The following is a 21,481-nucleotide window of genomic DNA, read 5'->3' on the forward strand; positions in this document are numbered from 1 at the left end:
TTTATACACAATTTGACTATGAACATTTATTGTATTGATTATCCAGCTTTCAGACAGTACCTTGCATCTTTCTCTTTTCAGTTATCCCTTTTGACACTCCGATTGTTCCCACAATACCTACCAAATTGATTTACTTTTAAAATATTCTATCGTCGAAAATGTTATTTAAATATTTGACGGTGGAGGTAAGACTACTGTAAGTTACATCTAGCTGTCTACAGAGGATGGGGATTCTAGTCATTGGATATTTGAGTCATCCGAGTAAACAGTATGTCAGTTCTCTGATTATACCAATTATATCCGTTTTGTAGAGGATTACACAGCGGCAAAGAGGGACCCCCTCCCTGGTCTGTGGTTATATAAATTATTGCTTTAGGTGTCCATACCTCCTTACTTGTATATGGTTATATGTTTACCCTAGATGATTCTCTTCCATGAGATATCAATCTACCATTGTATTTTTCCATGACCCCGGTGATGAACATGCCTTTATGTGATTTAAATAAATCTTAGTAATTTTGAGACATTTTTTTATCAATATTTTTAATTGCTTTCGTGTAACAGTAGTAACATAGCACATTGATTATTCTATTGATAACATATCTATGATTAACAATGGAGTTAATTGAGCAGATCGAATTAATTCATCAATAACGGATTCCAGATTACGGAACGTACACGAAGCAGACTAATAAACAATAACAATAGCTCCCCTGGATATCTATTCAATGAGGTATATCAAATGTTTTCTTAAATTATTTACTACTAACTGCCGGAATTGATAGTATTAGTAAAAAAGTTAAAACGTCACAGGTATTTTAGAAGTATTTGGTCGTCAGGTATTAACTAATTTATAACAGGTAAACATGCTACACCTGTATAACCGACTCGATTGATTTGGTAATGACAATTCATTAGGTCACAAATTTGATTTAATTTACAATTGGGATTGTTTAACTGTCGTTATATCAGATTTTAAAGTTAAAATGTAGAGAGGATTTACACTTAAAAAAATATATTCTTTTTATGTGCCAAAGTTTTGCCAGTAAATGTTAATATGAAAACTGAAGCTTATTCCCCAAAAGTACTGGGTCACGGACAAGGAAAATGTGCCACAACAATCTTAACTGAAGGTGGATACGTTTACCCTATAGTGTCCTCCACAAGTTATAATGATAGGATTAAATCTGCACCGTATACCTATGGACGAGGTGCAAGACCCATGCATAGGAGTACACTCACTATAACTAAACCACCGTGGAACTCACATGAGGAGTATAAAACTACAGCTAAACAGGTAGGTGTGAATTAATCTTAGGATGAGGATACTTTGGGAAAAAAATAAACTTAAGCTTGATAGTTCCCTCAAAAATTGTATTTGAGGTGCAACTGAGTCCATTTATAGACAACGCAGGAGCGTATTTGAAAGAAGTTTTTTCAAGCTATTTTCTGTTATTTATAATCTCACATGCAAAAAAAGTGGTAAGCATTCCTCACTTAATGATACAATGTCTCGTCATTGTCTATCATACAATTAAATTTCAAATCGTATCACACAATTAAGAGATCATTTACTCATGGAACAGTTGGTATTTCGTATCACACAAGTAGAGATAATTTACCCGTGGAACAGTTGGAATTCCGTATCACACAAGTAAGAGATAATTTACTTATTGAACAGTTGGAATTCCGTATCACACAAGTAAGAGATAATTAACTCATGGAACAGTTGGTATTCCGTATCACACAAGTAGAGATAATTTACTCTTGGAACAGTTGGTATTCCGTATCACACAAGTAAGAGATAATTTACTCATGGAAAAGTTGGCATTCCATATCACACAAGTAAGAGATAATTTACTCTTGGAACAGTTGGCATTCCGTATCACACAAGTAAGAGATAATTTACTCATGGAAAAGTTGGCATTACGTATTGATATGTTTTCATGAAGAAGAAAATCAAGTCGGTACGTTGACAACCAAACTAGTATATAACAACTACTCTGAACCTTTGCTAGTTCACTGCGGACACCTGTCAACATGTTTAATCTATGTGTGTCAATATAGAGAAGAAGATGTGGTAAGATTGCCAATGAGACAACTCTCTACCCGAGACCAAGTGACGTAGAAGTTAATAACTACAGGTTACCGTTTGGCCTTTAACAATGAGCAAAACCCATGCCGCATAGTAAGCGACAAAAGGCCCCGAACTGTCAAATCTAAAACAATTCAAACGAGAAAACTAACGGCTTGATATATGTACAAAACAATATTTAAACGAAAAACAAATATGACTAAGTCTTATTCTATGTACATGTATCACTGCGCTTCTTAATCCATGGTTTAAATATTATTCTTTTGGACTGTTTCGAGGGTCATGTTAAGCTCCAAACCTCCATGGTTAAGATCTCTATATTACCTTGGACTTGCATTTCATTATATGGTACCGTTAACAGCCTGCATTAAGACCTACGTTTTTATCAGTCTATTGTTCCGTTAACCTCCTAATATATGATTCACGTTTATTTTATAGTACCACTAACCTCCTACTGTACATGTGTACACGTTTCATTCTATTGTTCCGTTAACCTCCTAATATATGATTCACGTTTATTTTATAGTACCACTAACCTCCTACTGTACAAATGATTCACGTTTGTTTTTATTGGTACGGTAAGATCTGCGTTTTAATCTAGGTACCGTAAACGTCCTACTGAATGATTCACGTTTATTCTATAGTAATGTTCACCTCCTATCGTATGATTCACGTATCATTCTTTAGTAGCGTTAACCTCCTACTGTACAAATGATTCACGTTTCATTTTATTGTTCCGTTAACCTCCTAATGCATGATCTACGTTTATTCTATAGTACCGTTAACCTCCTGCTGTATGATTCACGTTTTGTTTCCTATGGTACCGTCAACCCCCTACAGTAAAAATGATTCGCGTTTTATTCTATGATACCGTTCACCTCCCACTGTGAACATTTATTATATGGTACCGTTTATGTCCTACTGTACAAATTATTAACTTTTATTCTATGGTATCGTTAACCTCCTTATGTATAATTCACGTTTTATTCTATTGTGCCGTTAACTTCCTACTGTAAACATGATTAAAATATCATTCTATAGTACCGTTAACCTGATACACTAACGGTTTATAATTCTTTAATTTCTTCTTCATTACTTTGTCCTTCTTTGTGCTAGACCGACACGCTGAGTCGGGATAGTTCATAAGGTAACAAACAGTTCACAAGAAAACATATCACCTACCCGGACACATTATTGTAAAATCAACTGAGAGGACATTTGCCACATCTCCGGAGTAGCAACTCTTTAACATATAATAGCCTGGATCACTCTATATCAATAGTTAGGTGTATTATACGAATGTTATGTAAAATACTGTATGTTGTAAAAGATTATTTTGTTATATGTGTATGCCCCCCTGGTGACATAATTTGGAAAATAAAATAAAATTGAGAATGGAATTATACGAATGTTATGTAAAATACTGTATGATGTAAAAGATTATTTTGTTATATGTGTATGCCCCCCTGGTGACATAATTTGGAAAATAAAATAAAATTGAGAATGGAAACGGAGAATGTGTCAAAGAGACAACAACCCGACCAAAGAGCAGAAAACAGCAAAAGGCCAACAATGGGTCTTCAATACAACGATAAAATCCCGCACCCGGAGGCGGACTTCAGCTGGCCCCAAAACAATAAAATATACTAGTTCAGCGAAAATGGACGTCACACTCAAAAATATCTTTAATTCCGAGTCGACCAGTCTTTGATCTTAATCATAAATGCCGTGTGCTTAGCGGAGAGGCAGAAAATTCAATTTTGTTGAAGTCTTTGATTTGAAATTAAGGCGACAGTATTTGACCGATGTTAAAATCTCGTAAATCGATTCGGAAAAGACAAATCAAGGTAACAAACAGATACTGAGGGAATCGCACGAGCCAAAACAGAAACTGAGGGAGCCAAAAAATGAACAAGACCGGGTATGTAGACAGTTTTGACCCACGACCTCCCACACTCGAGGCGAGAACGCTGCTGCGAGACCACCGAAGCGATATTTGTGTGTGGCTGTAAGATCCGTAATGTTTTTTGTTGAATTTACCAGTAAAAGGATTTTGTGTCATAAATACACCATATCTCCACTTAAAGTACAAAGGTGGGAGGATTGTCGCAGGAAAAACTTATTTAACCCCATTGTACCAAGCCAGGCTATCTGTAATATGTCTTGGCCTTTGTTTGTTGTTTGTCTACGCTTGCATTGATTTCTCTCGGAGTTGGTTGCTGGTGGTTGCTGAGATCTGTTGTACTGTGCAATACTTTGGGTAATTCCTGCTGTCCTTTTAATTCATTTATTTAATAATCACTGTTTGTATTCGACTCACATGATCTAGAACCCATTTAGAATAAGATAGAATTCATTTAAACCAATTTCTATAATATCATTTAGATGTTAATGATTTTTCCACGTTAATGGTGAAATTTTATACGTTGTTGATTTCTTGCATTTAAAACCTTAAACCCGTTATTGAATTCGATAAATTTAGTTTTGAGAAGTTTAATTACTTTTTTTTATCAAAACTACCTCTCATGAAACCACTGTATGTCAAAATCTTCTTTAGCTAAAGTAAACGGAATAAAAAAGTATTTTAAAAAATAAATCTTCAAAATCACTGAAAAGAATATTTCAATATATCTGTTGGTGTTTTTAATGTTTTTCTGTGTACCCCACTCAGGCTATACAATAGAACTAAACAACTCCGAAACATTAGGTCTCAGCGAGTAGAAAGAGGTAATCGCGAATTCAGTCCGTTTTCATTTATATCCTGAGTATCAAGACCATTGTCTGGAATTCATCGAATTAAGCGATCACGGCAAATATAAAATATACATTTAAATCATTCGTCATAATGTTGAATGACCGGATTAATAAATAATTTGTACTTGTGGTGTTTACTTTCCACATATAAAACAAACAAAAAACGAGTATATATCTCGTATCAATATTTACATTAAGTCAATTACATTCGAGTTGTCGTTTGAAGAATCCGTTAGAACGCTGAATCTCAGGACTGCCTCACATTTTTTTTGTCATCCCAGTTTTTCTCAATAAAAGCTTTTGGGATTTGGATATCTTCCCTTTTATAAATAGATTTATATAAGAGCACTGCTTGGTATAATTTGTCCTTTTTTATACTATATTTTTACATGATGAATTCACACTAATACTTTCAAAGCTCATCTGGGCCAAAGTGCCAGTGCGAGCTTTTCCCTATCACTTGGCGTCCGTTGTCTTTCGTCGTTGTCCGTCGTCGTCGTCGTCGTCGTCCGTTTTCTTTTCAAAAGCTTCTTTTTTTGAAACTACTGGGCCACATTTAAACAAAATTGACCACAATATTAGTGGTATCAAGTTTTGAAAAATGTGTTCGATGACCCCGCCTGCCACCAACATGGCCGATATGACTTAAAATAGAACATATGGGTAAAATTCAAATTTTGTGTTTTATCTTGAAAACTGCTTTGGATAGATCAAAAATGTTTGGAATGTTGAGATGTAACTTACGATTGTCGATCTACATCAAAGCTCTTAAACGACTTCTTATAGGAGTTATGCCCTTAAATAACGAATTTTACTATTTTTTAAAATATTTTTGCCTATTATCTTGAAAATTATAATAGATAGACAGAAATTTTTAATAGCAAAATGTATCAGCAAGACAAGATCTACGTATAAATCAACATTTGATACTTATTATGTTCAAAATTATAACAGATAGATAGAAACTTAAAAAGGCAAAAATGATCGGCAAGACAAGATCTACCAATTAGTCAACTTGGGTTAAAATTGTCAGTTGACATCCTCAAAGGATTCATTGCCCTTAAATGACCATTTCGACTATTTTTCGTGTTTTGCCTATTATCTTGAAGAATATAAAAGATAATGGAAACTTCAAAAAGCAAAAATGATCAACAAGACAATATTTGCAGAAAGGTCAGCATAGATGAAATTGTCTTCATAAAGGAGTTATTGCCCTTAAATCACGAATTTTACCCTTTTGTTTTTGGGAACGATAGAAGATAGAATGAAACTGTAAACTGAAAAAAATGTATCACCAACACAAGATTAACAAAAAAGAGATTTTATTCATGAATCATAATGCAGTCTACAATGTTGGAGAGTGGACATAGTTGAAGATGCACATAGAATTAGGTGAACGACACGGACTCTTTAGAAACCTCTAGTTTAATTTGCAACCAGTAAAACTTTGTATGGAACAACATGATCTCGTCAGATATAAATTTACGAGTTTGTGACTACAAGAAAGTAAAACGCTTCAGTCCTCTCTAAATATCGTTATAAAACGTTAATTCATCATGCCTTTGTTACTATGATATGGAGATGGTTAGTTTTATCTTGACAAGGCAGTTTATGATCTCTTCAGAATTGAAGTGTTAATTCAATATCGTCGATAACTTAAGTCATCTCACACAGTTTCACATTGATTTACTTTATAGACAAATTCCACATGTAGTTTTAAAGATTAGAAAAACAAAATGATTAGATAATAATAAGAAAAGTACAAATATGGCTCGGCTCTTGGAGCGATTAAGAGGTTGACCTCTCAAATAGGACACTTGTCTATTGTTAAGATCGTATGATGACCTCTAGTTGTCTTTCGTATTCGAATGCATGAATGAACAAATGAACGACTGAAGGAATAAATAAATAAATAAATAAATAAATAAATAAATAAATAAATAAATAAATAAATAAATAAATAAATAAATAAATAAATAAATAAATAAATAAATAAATGAATTATTTATTTGTCTTTGATTACCGGGTTTATGGTTCCAATATGTGTCTTTTTTTTTAAAAGGCTTATGCATGTTCATTTTTTTAAAGTGACCTTTAAAATACAACATTTCTTATTGATTGTTCTCTATAGAGTCAATAGCTATCTCAATTAGGACATTTAATATATCATTAAATCTCAATCAAAATAAATGGGTAAATTCATATCAAAAGATATTTAACATGTCTAAATTGAGATTTTGCTAGGCTGTCTGTGTGTTTTTATTGCTCACGCAATTATTATTTTTTTTTTTGTAATAAAGTCAAGCTCTGCTATTTTTCATATCAAACATCATTCTCCACAAAACTAACAATACAGTTCTAATCACATATCTTTCTCTACAAAGTACAACAATACCAAGTTTGACAACAGCAAAAACGACTACACCGCGAATTCCGTTGAAAAATAATAGCTTTTTTTTTTAACTCGCCTTAAAGGAATGTCACTGAAAGCGAGATAAATGTTATCTAATCAATCCTATATTCTTTCCCCAAATAGTTCGAACAAGTCTCTTAAATGAAACGTAACAACATCATTAGTATTTGAAAAAGAAAGATGGAAAGTTATAATTATTACGAACAGATCTCTCATCAACAACTTTTTTTTATATATGTATACCCTTAGATTTCTGACCATGCCTATGACACAACCTACTTAGTTGGAAAGTAACACATGAAACTTTCTCTGACACCATCATCGTATTATTTCAAGTATTACCTGCTCAGATCTTGTATTTAGATATCGTGATAGAAAACTTTACTTTAATAAGTATACCAATAATGGAAATTTACATATCACTTAAAAATTGATCCATGAATAGGTTTTAACATGTTAGTATTTTTAACACTTTTTAAATGTATTAAAGATTAAATATATACCTTAATATTCATATTACTTTAGTAAAATAAGGATTACAACAAATCGTTCTTAATCCTATCAAGGATATAAAATGGAAACCACGGATGAGGTAAGAGTTTGCAAAATTGTATTCATTCTTTTATTCAGTTTCAAGGTTACCCAATCTACCGTGATATTTTTCCACTCGGAAGGGTTTTTGTGGGATGAACAATATAGAAACAATTCTATATCTTGCTTTAAAAGATTTTCATGTTTAAAATTCTGCCCATTCAAATTTATATTTTGTTCAACAAAGTGGTGGTTGAAGATTAGCAGTATAAAAAGAATTCTGACAAAATATTTAAATATTATTAGAAAATACTTTAAGACGAATCCATTAGATATTTTATATATTTTGATTGCAATAGTTTTACCGACAATGTATCATAGCCGTTGAAGAAATTTCCTGCAACCGTACTTTATCCCAACATGCCATCCTCCAGTCAAAAGATGTAAAGCTATCCGACACTTTGGGACCGAATTCTACCTGATAAAACCATTAAAACTCTTAGGAAATAAATTTCATTTCAAAATCGTAAAATATCACGACTGCAATCGGTCCGTAACAAACCAATTGGCGTCGTACACAGTACAGAAATCTGTGGAAAGGGATCGACCATATTACTATGAAGCAATACCAATCTGTGGAATGGGATCGACCATATTACCATGAAGCAATATTAATCCAGATCTTTACATCTGGGTTACGATACTTCATCCAAATATTTGTATCTTTTTCAGTATTTTAGCGGGAGTAAAAGTTTAAACCCAGTACGACGACCGCCATTATGTCCGTCTATGCACCGTTCTCAGATTAAAATGGCCCATCCTTCCGATGAGAAGAAGGGATGGGATACAGATTACACTGGTACCTACAGAGAGAAAGACATTGTACCTGTAAGTAGTCGTCCGTACTGTTATAAGAATCAAATAAATACCCATGTGTGCGCTCGACGCTCATTTCTAGATTAACCATCATGAGACGCGTAATGATATTGATATATTTGTCCTGAATATAAATGAAATATTTGCCACTGGACATATAGCAAACACCAATCAATCAATCAACCATCAAGTATGCTCGAGACCTTAAGTTTGGAATCCAAAATAAAACAAAAGGTCCGAAACAAGAGTTGCTAATTTCACTTTCGTCAATATTGCTATAGAGAGTTAAAAGCTTAATTTTAGTAAAGTAACATTATTTATAAACTTTGTATCGAACTATTACCCAAATTATCATTTGTAGCAATCCGTTAGCCAAAATATCATTTGTATCAAACCATTACCCACGAAAATGAATTTAAGTTGATCAATTTTGAACTAACCGAACATTAAGGTCTCAATTCCCCTAAGCAAAGTTGATCATAAGTCCAGTACATATGACCTTAAAGGTCACATGACTGTCCTCGCGTTTTGCTCACCAGTTTTCGTCTTTGCACATTTCTGTTAAAGTGTTGAAAACAAGAAAATCCGTGAAATAGAGATTGATAAAACTAATCGGAGTCTCTTGGGGTATGGGGAATCGAAAAAACGCTGTTAGGACAAAATGACTATGTATTCCTGGTCAGATGCATACACTTTCCAGGAGGAGTTATATTTGATAGAGAGGACTTCTTGTTTTCGATTTGGTATAGCAATCTTTAGTCTCATTCAAAATTATCGGAGACAAAACGCATATTTTCTTGGAGCGTCTATGGGTCATTGGGAAGGTGGGGAGGAGGGACAAACTGTTTGATAACCAACACAAACGTTACAGTCAGGTTCTATTGAATTAACAATAAAGAAGGACTTGGGCAACAATTGAAAATATCTTATAAAAAATTAAATATCTATATCTGGTTTTTTTAAACGTTTGATTGAAAAGATCTGATCTGCACATATATACTTTTAGGTTCTTTACCTTTTTTTCATTATTTGCTACAGCTATTTAACTATTCTTTTAAAAATAGAAAACAAAAACCTGTTAATACGTCTGGAAAACCAGTTAGAATTCATAACGAATACAGTGAACGTCAATGGAGGAGAATTCTTGTCTGACCTTAACAGTTATCACTTAAGTGCCGAACTTATTTCCTAGAAAAATATGATAATATGATACAACAGAGCCATACTACCATACCATATTCCTACGCACTCCCTTAACGTAAGACGGTATGGGGTAATTAAATACGAGACAGACGAGGTGATCAAACACAAAACGAAAATGGCACCCCAATATAAAAAAATAAAAAGGTGTTGTTTGATTGTCAATGATACAACTATCCACCAAATGACGTAGAGGTCACTGTCACGGAATACAAGTTCCTTCATAATATAAGTTCCAAATGGAAACAGTATTCTGGAATATTATTTCCACTGGAATAAATATTACAGTAAATGTTCCTAACGGAATAAATGGTATAGAATATTTGTTCCAACAGGAACAGATATTATGATATTGTTTATAACAAAGTTTCCAGTGGAACTTCTGTTAGGCGGAACAAATATACGTTGACATCACCACTGGCCATCAACAATTAGCAAAACCCATATAGTATAGTAAGCTATAAAAGGCTCCGACATAACAAAATTTAAAACAACTCATACGAAAAACTAACGGCCTAGTAAATAAACAAACCAATAAACAAATATAAACATGGCAGACAGCAACCAACCACAACCACTGAAATACAGAATGTAGAGGGATAAACGTGTGTGAGCTCTAACCGGGACAGCGGTTAGTATGTAGAAGGATTAACATGTGTGTGAGCTCTAACCGGGACAGCGGTTAGTATGTAGAGGGATAAACATGTCTGTGAGCTCTAACCGGGACAGCGGTTAGTATGCAGAGGGATAAACATGTGTGCGAGCTCTAACCGGGACAGCAGTTAGTATGTAGAGGGATAAACATGTGTGCGAGCTCTAACCGGGACAGCGGTTAGTATGTAGAGGGATAAACATGTGTGCGAGCTCTAACCGGGACAGCGGTTAGTATGTAGAAGGATTAACATGTGTGCGAGCTCTAACAGGGACAGCAGTTAGTATGTAGAGGGATAAACATATGTGCGAGCTCTAACCGGGACAGCGGTTAGTATGTAGAGGGATAAACATGTGTGCGAGCTCTAACCGGGACAGCGGTTAGTATGTAGAGGGATAAACATGTGTGCGAGCTCTAACCGGGACAGCGGTTAGTATGTAGAGGGATAAACACATGTGCGAGCTCTAACCGGGACAGCAGTTAGTATGCAGAGGGATAATCATGTGTGTGAGCTCTAACCGGGACAGCGGTTAGTATGTAGAGGGATAAACATGTGTGCGAGCTCTAACAGGGACAGCAGTTAGTATGTAGAGGGATAAACATGTCTGTGAGCTCTAACCGGGACAGCGGTTAGTATGTAGAGGGATAAACATATGTGCGAGCTCTAACAGGGACAGCGGTTAGTATGTAGAGGGATAAACATGTGTGCGAGCTCTAACCGGGACAGCGGTTAGTATGCAGAGGGATAAACATGTGTGCGAGCTCTAACCGGGACAGCAGTTAGTATGTAGAGGGATAAACATGTGTGCGATCTTTAACAGGGACAGCAGTTAGTATGCAGAGGGATAAACATGTGTGCGAGCTCTAACAGGGACAGCGGTTAGTATGCAGAGGGATAAACCCATGTGCGAGCTCTAACCGGGACAGCAGTTAGTATGCAGAGGGATAAACATGTGTGTGAGCTCTAACCGGGACAGCGGTTAGTATGTAGAGGGATAAACATGTGTGTGAGCTCTAACCGGGACAGCGGTTAGTATGTAGAGGGATAAACATGTGTGCGAGCTCTAACAGGGACAGCAGTTAGTATGTAGAGGTATAAACATGTGTGTGAGCTCTAACAGGGACAGCGGTTAGTATGTAGAGGGATAAACATGTGTGCGAGCTCTAACCGGGACAGCGGTTAGTATGTAGAGGGATAAACACGTGTGCGAGCTCTAACAGGGACAGCAGTTAGTATGTAGAGGGATAAACATGTGTGCGAGCTCTAACAGGGACAGCGGTTAGTATGTAGAGGGATAAACATGTGTGCGAGCTCTAACAGGGACAGCAGTTAGTATGTAGAGGGATAAACACGTGTGCGAGCTCTAACAGGGACAGCAGTTAGTATGTAGAGGGATAAACACGTGTGCGAGCTCTAACAGGGACAGTGGTTAGTACCACACATAAGAACAAACTGTTCATCTCAGGGGTTTATTATATGTAAAACGGATACCCCTTTTAAAGTTCAGTTCCATACGGCCAAAATATATCGTGATTTGTAGCTAAGATAATTTTACTTAGGTTGACGAAAAGCATTCGCGAAACACCCCTCATCAAAAGTCCGTAATTAAAACTCAATCTTTGCCTAGGTCTGGTGTGCAATAAGCAACGAGTTCAGTTTGTTATAGAATACCACCAAGATCCGTGCTATAAACAACGTATTCATTTTGTTATATAAACCCACAAGATCCGTGCTATAAATTTTTCTTCTTGTTTACATATATTGAATTAAATGTTGTAAATCATGTACTAATATAACTGTGTATTTGTTCTGTGAATATAGACTGATCAATTACCGGTATGTATAATTTGTCTGGGACATGTTTGTTGGAGTGCATGTTATAGGTTGTAAAGGAAGATATTTTGTTTGCACAATGCTGTTACATAATTTTAACGTACATTTAAGTAGTCATTTTGTCGTCAATGTTCATTTATCACGCTCTAAAAATTCTAAATATCGCTGTAATGTATTGTCGGTATACAATATGCTGTTAAATAGGTTCACTTTAAATTTCATTTACATTTATTTCTTTTCATTCTTATGTCTGTTTTGTCAGTTAAAACCAAATGCACGGTAACTTTAATAAAAAAAACAATTTCGTCAGAAACTTGAAGTCAATTAATAGTGTGCCAAACTAGCACCAGACTTACTTCTTTCTGAAAAATCAACGGAGAACCATGTTTAAAATCATCAGTAGACAACGGCGCCTTATATTCACCAAATTCTGTCTATGTGTGATATGATGTCAGATGTAGGCCAGACAGCAACCTATCAATTAATCTACCGTAAAAACTGTTTCATAAAACAAAAATTCTTTCCAAATGAGTTATGTCGAAAAGGCTTGGATGTTTAACAATATTTGAACAGATTCTCATCCAACATTTCTCCCTCAACTAATAAACTTTAACAGGGCAAGCAGTGGTAAATTTTTAAGATTGATGAAAAAAAAACATATGACAAATATTTACTCATTGTTAGAGGAGGGTTTAATCACAATGTAAGAAAGATATTATTAGTGATAGAACATTGACAAATATTTACTCTTTGGTAGAGGGTTTAATCACAATGCAAGAAAGATATTATTAGTGATAGAACATTGACGAATATTTACTCATTGGTAGAGGGTTTAATCACAATGTAAGAAAGATATTATTAGTGATAGAAAACATCAAGTAGTAAGGGATGCCATCACATTTGGTCTTAAATGTAGCACAGATCATTATAAATGGGTGTGATAGAAAAAATTAAGTGGTAAGAGATGTCATCGCATTATATATATATAAAAATAAGGAGTGGTATGATTGCCAAAAAGACAACTATTCACCAGAGTTCAAACAAGTGGATATAAGCAATTAACGGTCACCTACGGCCTTCACCAATGAGAAAAAAACTTGTATAGTCGCTTATAAAAGGACCCGACACGGAAAACTGTAAACCAATTCAAAATGAGAAAACTATCGACCCAATTCATAACAAAACAATTTGCGAAAAACAAATATGACAGACATGAACCAACGAAGACCACTGAGCTATAGGATCCTGACTTGGGATAGGTACATAAAGAATGTGGCCGGCTTAAACATGTTTATGAGCGCTTACCCTTCCTCTTAACCTGGACGGTGGTGTAACAGCACAACTTTAGAACAAACTGTAAAAATCAGCTGCAGATCGGTACGACGCACACAAACAACTACCATACAAATAATAGACACCTTGCTGTTGAACAATATACTTGATGTACTTGAAAATCAATGTTAGTACCGATAAAATCAATGTTTACAGATTTTACTAATGTGTTAAATTGATAACCTTTAAGAATATGTTTATTCAAAGAATCACTGAGTTTAGATGGATCGTATCTGGCTCTATAATTTATAGAGCCCGTCAATTTAGTTCAGATCAATATAAATCTACCATCAAATTAACAGTATACCAGATTTAATCGCGAGACGTCACAATACACTCTAATGTTCATTTTAAATTTTAAGTCCTACAATTTTTATCAGTCCATTAAAATCTATTGTTGATTGTAAATTTGCTTGAAACGCCCGCAGTTTACTTGCTCCGAGGCTTTTCTCGTGACAATCTAAGACTACTATAACACATGGTTATAGAAGTCTCTGTAACAATGAAGCGATGTCACCAGTCCATGTTGTCTTATTTCATTTACCCTGTCTTTTGTTTTTTGTCCTCAAGTTTTGTTGTTAACGTATTTTGTCGGGTACTTAATGACGGATAGCGTTTGACGTCTTTAGCCGAACAGTTTTATCATTTTTACTTTTTTATATTCCTGTTTGCTGGTTCATATTCTGGACGCCACAATTGCTCCTTTCAATTGGTTGGAGTTTAGGGTGACGTCCATTTTCACTGAATAAGCACACAATTTTATTTAGGGGCCAGCTGAGGACCACCTCCGGGTGCGGGATTTTCTCGCTGCATTGAAGACCCATTGGTGGCCTTCGGCTGTTGTCTGCTCTTTGGTCGGGTTGTTGTCTCTTTGACATATTCCCCATTTCCATTCTCAATTTTATTTATGCACACTTATATTTCTGTTTTGACAGTATTCAGACCAGTTAGTTAATAGTTAACTTATTATCCCGATACGAAATATATTTTTGAAGGGAAAAGATTAGGGAAGGTATTTTATTTAAAAGTGTTAATTAGAAGTTTGTAGAATAATTTGTACATGTGTTCTATCATAATTGTTCTACCTGATCTTCACAAAGCTATTGTGTCCTACCTACGACAGAAGTGGGGCATAACGTTTCATGGTCTGTATCCGTTAACGCCCTACCTACGACAGAAGAGGGGCATAACGTTTCACTGTCTGTATCCGTTAACGTCCTACCTACGACAGAAGTGGGGCATAACGTTTCACTGTCTGTATCTGTTAACGCCCTACCTACGACAGAAGTGGGGCATAACGTTTTACTGTCTGTATCTGTTAAAGTCCTACCTACGACAGAAGTGGGGCATAACGTTTCACTGTCTGTATCCGTTAAAGTCCTACCTACGACAGAAGTGGGGCATAACGTTTCACTGTCTGTATCCGTTAACGTCCTACCTACGACAGAAGTGGGGCATAACGTTTTACTGTCTGTATCCGTTAACACCCTGAAGTGGGGCATAACGTTTTACTGTCTGTATCCGTTAACGTCCTACCTACGACAGAAGTGGGGCATAACGTTTTACTGTCTGTATCCGTTAACGTCCTACCTACGACAGAAGTGGGGCATAACGTTTCACTGTCTGTATCCGCTAACGCCCTACCTACGACAGAAGTGGGGCATAACGTTTCACTGTCTATATCCGTTAACGCCCTACCTACGACAGAAGTGGGGCATAACGTTTCACTGTCTGTATCCGTTAACGTCCTACCTACGACAGAAGTGGGGCATAACGTTTCACTGTCTGTATCCGTTAACGTCCTACCTACGACAGAAGAGGGGCATAACGTTTTACTGTCTGTATCCGTTGACGTTCTACCTACGACAGAAGTGGGGCATAACGTTTCACTGTCTGTATCCGTTAAAGTCCTACCTACGACAGAAGTGGGGCATAACGTATTACTGTCTGTATCTGTTAACGTCCTACCTACGACAGAAGAGGGGCATAACGTTTTACTGTCTGTATTCGTTGACGTCCTACCTACGACAGAAGTGGGGCATAACGTTTCACTGTCTGTATCCGTTAAAGTCCTACCTACGACAGAAGTGGGGCATAACGTTTCACTGTCTGTATCCGTTGACGTCCTACCTACGACAGAAGTGGGGCATAACGTTTCACTGTCTGTATCCGTTGACGTCCTACCTACGACAGAAGTGGGGCATAACGTTTCATTGTCTGTATCCGTTAAAGTCCTACCTACGACAGAAGAGGGGCATAACGTTTCACTGTCTGTATCTGTTAACGCCCTACCTACGACAGAAGTGGGGCATAACGTTTCATTGTCTGTATCCGTTAACGTCCTACCTACGACAGAAGTGGGGCATAACGTTTCATTGTCTGTATCCGTTAAAGTCCTACCTACGACAGAAGAGGGGCATAACGTTTCACTGTCTGTATCTGTTAACGCCCTACCTACGACAGAAGTGGGGCATAACGTTTCATTGTCTGTATCCGTTAACGTCCTACCTACGACAGAAGTGGGGCATAACGTTTCACTGTCTGTATCCGTTAAAGTCATACCTACGACAGAAGTGGGGCATAACGTTTCACTGTCTGTATCCGTTAACGCCCTACCTACGACAGAAGTGGGGCATAACGTTTCACTGTCTGTATCCGTTAAAGTCCTACCTACGACATAAGTGGGGCATAACGTTTTACTGTCTGTATCCGTTTAAGTCCTACCTACGACAGAAGTGGGGCATAACGTTTCACTGTCTGTATCCGTTAACGTCCTACCTACGACAGAAGTGGGGCATAACGTTTTACTGTCTGTATCCGTTAACGTCCTACCTACGACAGAAGTGGGGCATAACGTTTCACTGTCTGTATCCGTTAAAGTCCTACCTACGACAGAAGTGGGGCATAACGTTTCACTGTCTGTATCCGTTAACGTCCTACCTACGACAGAAGTGGGGCATAACGTTTCACTGTCTGTATCCGTTAAAGTCCTACCTACGACAGAAGTGGGGCATAACGTTTCACTGTCTGTATCCGTTAACGTCCTACCTACGACAGAAGTGGGGCATAACGTTTCACTGTCTGTATCTGTTAACGTCCTACCTACGACAGAAGAGGGGCATAACGTTTCACTGTCTGTATCTGTTAAAATCCTACCTACGACAGAAGTGGGGCATAACGTTTCACTGTCTGTATCCCTTGACGTCCTACCTACGACAGAAGTGGGGCATAACGTTTCACTCTCTGTATCCGTTAACGTCCTACCTACGACAGAAGAGGGGCATAACGTTTCACTGTCTGTATCCGTTAACGTCCTGCCTACGACAGAAGTGGGGCATAACGTTTCACTGTCTGTATCCGTTAACGTCCTGCCTACGACAGAAGTGGGGCATAACGTTTTACTGTCTGTATCCGTTAAAGTCCTACCTACGACAGAAGTGGGGCATAACGTTTCATTGTCTATGTCCGTTAACGTCCTACCTACGACAGAAGAGGGGCATAACATTTCACTGTCTGTATCCGTTAACGCCCTACCTACGACAGAAGTGGGGCATAACGTTTCACTGTCTGTATCCGTTAACGTCCTACCTACGACAGAAGTGGGGCATAACGTTTCACTGTCTGTATCCGTTAACGCCCTACCTACGACAGAAGTGGGGCATAACGTTTTACTGTCTGTATCCGTTAACGTCCTACCTACGACAGAAGTGGGGCATAACGTTTCACTGTCTCTGTCCGTTAACGCCCTACCTACGACAGAAGAGGGGCATAACGTTTCATTGTCTGTATCCGTTGACGTCCTACCTACGACAGAAGTGGGGCATAACGTTTAACTGTCTGTATCCGTTAACGTCCTACCTACGACAGAAGTGGGGCATAACATTTCACTGTCTGTATCCGTTAACGTCCTACCTACGACAGAAGTGGGGCATAACGTTTTACTGTCTGTATCCGTTAACGTCCTACCTACGACAGAAGTGGGGCATAACGTTTTACTGTCTGTATCCGTTAACGTCCTACCTACGATAGAAGAGGGGCATAACGTTTCACTGTCTGTATCCGTTAACGCCCTACCTACGACAGAAGAGGGGCATAACGTTTCACTGTCTGTATCCGTTAACGCCCTAGCTACGACAGAAGTGGGGCATAACGTTTCATTGTCTGTATCCGTTGATGTCCTACCTACGACAGAAGTGGGGCATAACGTTTCACTGTCTGTATCCGTTAAAGTAGTTTACCATAAAGTTGGGGTTACATCAACTGTATTGAATGATTGATTGTTCCTTGCTTAAACATCAATTTGAAACTACTTAGTCCATATATTTCATTGTGATGTGAATCTTAAATATGTTTTGATCCAGATTTGGCAGCTCATTGAACATGGAAACGTGATCGTGTGAGCTGGGCATAGTAGAAGTATAGAGGTGGTTTTCACTTACAATTTGTGGTGTTGGAGGCACGGGTTCACCGCCGCACCAAACACCACAAATGACAAGTGAAAACTACCCTTTTACTACTCATGGTGTCTTTGAACAAATATTCTTCTTTAACCTTCTTTTGGAATTTTAATTCACTGCAAGCAAATTTATCTGTAAACCTTCATATTAGTTATAAGCTGAATAAACTTTATTTGCATAGTGTATGTTACTGGCAACTAACTGTTATATTGCAGGCCAATAGACTTCATTTAATATCACTGAGAAACAGAATAGACCAGACTGAGGGTGGAGAGATGAAGAAAGTTGTCAAACCGGACCAGTCTCCACAGAGTTACTTCACACAATACAATAGGACACATAATAAATTAGGGAACCTGTTAGGGCCCGGTGTACCTAGAGGATATCCAATTAGAGAAAGTTATAATATACTCACAGGTTAGTTATAGGGTCAGGGATACCCAGAATATATCCAATCAGAGAAAGTAATATACTCACAGGTAAGTAACAGGGCCAGGGAATATATTCACAGGTTAGTAATGGGGTCCGGGAATATACTCACATGTTAGTAATATGGCCAGGGAATATACTCACAGGTTAGTTATAGGGCCAGGGATACCCAGAATATATCCAATCAGATAGTTTTAATATACTCACAGGTTAGTTATAGGGTCAGAGAATATACTCACAGGTTTATAGTAATAGGATCAGGAAATGTACTTAAGGGAATATACTCACAGGTGAGTTTCAGGCCTAGAGCATTAATTTGCTGCTTCATAAAATTATCCCTAGCATACAATGTCACTAAAAGCAGTGGTGAAATCAGGGGGTATGGTATAGGGCACACGCCCCCTTTGATCAATTTTTTTTATCGTTACAAATTTCCTACATTAATTGGTGAGAGCTGATCAGAAGTTTCAATTCATCCACAAACAAGAATCAATAAATGTTTTCTTGATTTTGTAGGGGAGGAGACAGGATTAGCATGGAAGGAAGACAATAAAAGAACATCAGGAAACAGACATTTATATGACAGTCGATGTACGGATAGATCTTATTCTATACTCTGTTGATTCTGTTATGGCATGTTTTCTGTGTCAGCTATGACATCATATTTCTTTGGAATCAAAATAAGTAAAGATACTGTCGATGACTCATTTTATTTTGTGCAATTTAGTTATTTATTACAATTGTGTCTGTACAGTGTATATTTGAAATGAATGAAAATTAAAGTTTTGATATTAAAGCATAATAATGTATAGCATAGCTGCATTGGGTTATGTATTCTTATATGTTAAGCAAACACAAATCAATCAACCTAGGCTTGGGACTCTGGTGCTAATCCTACCACATCTCCTTATCTTTATATCAATGACAAACTATTTGAATCTTATATTTTATATGGTTCTACTTTAGATTACTAATGAATTTCCATGGTGAAATTTTCAGTCAGATATGACATAATATGATTTCTGTATTGAGCGTGCTTTTCTAGTGAAAATAAAAGGGACAGATGGCTAAGATGGTCTGACTGACCTTTCAGTCGTTAGATATAACTCATTTGTAATCTGAAACTATTACTTATACCACTACAAACCGAATAACAACAAATCGGAACTCTTACACCACTACACAAATGATTTTCAACTAATCCAAAACTCTGACTTACACTGAATTTCAGCTGATGATCCTAAACTACCATTTCTTATACCACAACACAATGATTTTCAACTAATCCAAAAGTATTACTTGTACCACCACACAATGAAATTTAACTAAATTATAAAACTATCACTTATACCACTACAAACTGAATTACAACTAAACTGCAAGTTGGTGGTGTGACATCTTACAGAGTCTACCCAAATCATTTGCCCTATACATACCTTATTTCCTGCCAAGTGATCTGACATATATTTTGATGTTCCCTGTGGTTGTCTCAATGTTTTGTATTGTTTTTTTCAGGCTTCAATGTGATTGTCAGGCTAAATTATGACAGTAAATTTTTGTTATTTCTTTAACTGATTTATTTTATTGATATTACTCCAATATCCATGGCTTTGCTCTTCAATTAACAGTTGTCGCATGATGACATCAGTTTGCAAAGAGTTCTGCTAATACCGATACTTGGGTGCCATCTTAAATTTGCAGTGACGTGAGGTTTTTTGAAGGCCTCACTGTGACTTGGGGATGAAGAACAGCAATAAAAGGACTGTTTCTCTGCTTTTGGAGGTTTTTTTTTGGTATGCATGTACTGATATTGTGTCATTGATGAATAACCCATATCCTTTCTTTTCTTTTAAGGTAAGCTAACAATTCAATGTTTGAAGTCCAAGGAATGGCATTGAGTTTAAATTTTGCAACTGTAATTGATCTCCCAGGTTATCTGAAACTTATTCTACTTAATGTATAAACATAGCAAAAACAGAGAATACAGCTTGCATGTTCTATTTATAGTAACGGTGTCCATGTTGGTTATTCAATGAGAACATCTGGCACAATTTTGGAACAAGACATCCTTGGCGGCATTTACACTGCTGATGTGAAATTATGATGCATTGTAATAAAAATTGTAAAGTGTTTCAATTAGTTTGACTTGTATTCAAATCAATTGACAACTTAATTGAGCTATGAAATCTCAATCTACTTTTGGTTTCTCACTGGCTTCTTGGTTACTCCATCTATTTTGGGGGTATAAATGGATGCTGTATTTTATAAAATTTTATGACAACTTTGTCTAAAAGGGAAGGACAGACAATGTTTACAAATTGACCAAAAAAATCTCACACTGAACTTGCTATTAACTGGTTAAAAATTAAACAAGAGTGAAAAAAAACCTAGCAAATTCCGTTTTGTTACATTTATTTGTGTCATTGTTAAAGCAATCAAGTATCACAACCCCTGAAATTGTAATAGAGCAACGCAAAACCTACAAAAAATCATAGGCTTAGGTGCTCTGGGAGGTTAAGCAGATCCTGCTCACCTAGTGGAACTCATCTTGTTGCTCATTTCATGTAAAAAACTGTTTACACAGAGATATGTCTCGTCTTTTTGCAATTTTGATAATGCAAATGTTGAAATTAAAATAGCAATACTTTAACATGTAAGTTATGCAAATATTCAAAGTCAATGAACCATGACTGAAGGTACATGGCTAAACAATCTCCATGGAAATGAAATGTGCCAATGCTAATACAACTGCATACCAAATGCCTTTGACTTATCATAAGTCGTTCCTTTAAACAAACATAAACACAAACATTAACTTGTAAACTATGTAAAAGTTTCAAAACCATGATGAGGGAGTAGCTATATAATCTCCATGGAAACGAGACTTACAAGTGCCAATAAATTTGCA

General features: G+C 36.6%; 2 protein-coding genes across 46 annotated transcripts; one reads left to right on the forward strand and one right to left on the reverse strand.

Moving 5' to 3' along the window:
- The first annotated feature begins 823 nt into the window (after nucleotides 1–823).
- LOC127700009 (uncharacterized) lies at nucleotides 824–19,387 on the forward strand. 2 transcript variants are annotated; one of them, XM_052203438.1, is made up of 5 exons: nucleotides 824–1,297; nucleotides 8,526–8,681; nucleotides 12,344–12,358; nucleotides 18,360–18,561; nucleotides 19,090–19,387. In XM_052203438.1, exons 1-5 carry the CDS (start codon nucleotides 1,058–1,060, stop codon nucleotides 19,194–19,196), a joined length of 720 nt encoding a protein of 239 aa, XP_052059398.1. In that variant the 5' UTR covers nucleotides 824–1,057; the 3' UTR covers nucleotides 19,197–19,387. The 2 variants fall into 2 exon arrangements, with proteins under 2 accessions (XP_052059398.1, XP_052059399.1); XM_052203439.1 differs by lacking the exon at nucleotides 12,344–12,358 and having other exon boundaries at nucleotides 831–1,297.
- LOC127700007 (clumping factor A-like) lies at nucleotides 12,369–17,749 on the reverse strand. Of its 44 annotated transcripts, XM_052203435.1 has the most exons (7): nucleotides 17,546–17,749; nucleotides 17,222–17,275; nucleotides 16,574–16,735; nucleotides 16,412–16,465; nucleotides 15,548–15,655; nucleotides 15,332–15,493; nucleotides 12,369–15,125 (listed from the first exon to the last, which is right to left on the reverse strand). In XM_052203435.1, the coding sequence occupies exons 1-7, from the start codon at nucleotides 17,568–17,570 to the stop codon at nucleotides 14,788–14,790; spliced, it is 903 nt and encodes a 300-aa protein (XP_052059395.1). In that variant the 5' UTR covers nucleotides 17,571–17,749; the 3' UTR covers nucleotides 12,369–14,787. The 44 variants fall into 44 exon arrangements, 1 of the variants encoding a protein (XP_052059395.1); XR_007981369.1 differs by lacking the exon at nucleotides 17,546–17,749 and adding an exon at nucleotides 17,330–17,536 and having other exon boundaries at nucleotides 15,386–15,493; nucleotides 16,412–16,789; XR_007981388.1 differs by lacking the exons at nucleotides 16,412–16,465; nucleotides 16,574–16,735; nucleotides 17,546–17,749 and adding an exon at nucleotides 17,330–17,536 and having other exon boundaries at nucleotides 15,386–15,493.
- Nucleotides 19,388–21,481: the final 2,094 nt, after the last annotated feature.

Source organism: Mytilus californianus, unplaced genomic scaffold, assembly GCF_021869535.1.
Source record: "Mytilus californianus isolate M0D057914Y unplaced genomic scaffold, xbMytCali1.0.p SCAF_46, whole genome shotgun sequence".
Lineage (NCBI taxonomy): Eukaryota > Metazoa > Mollusca > Bivalvia > Mytilida > Mytilidae > Mytilus > Mytilus californianus.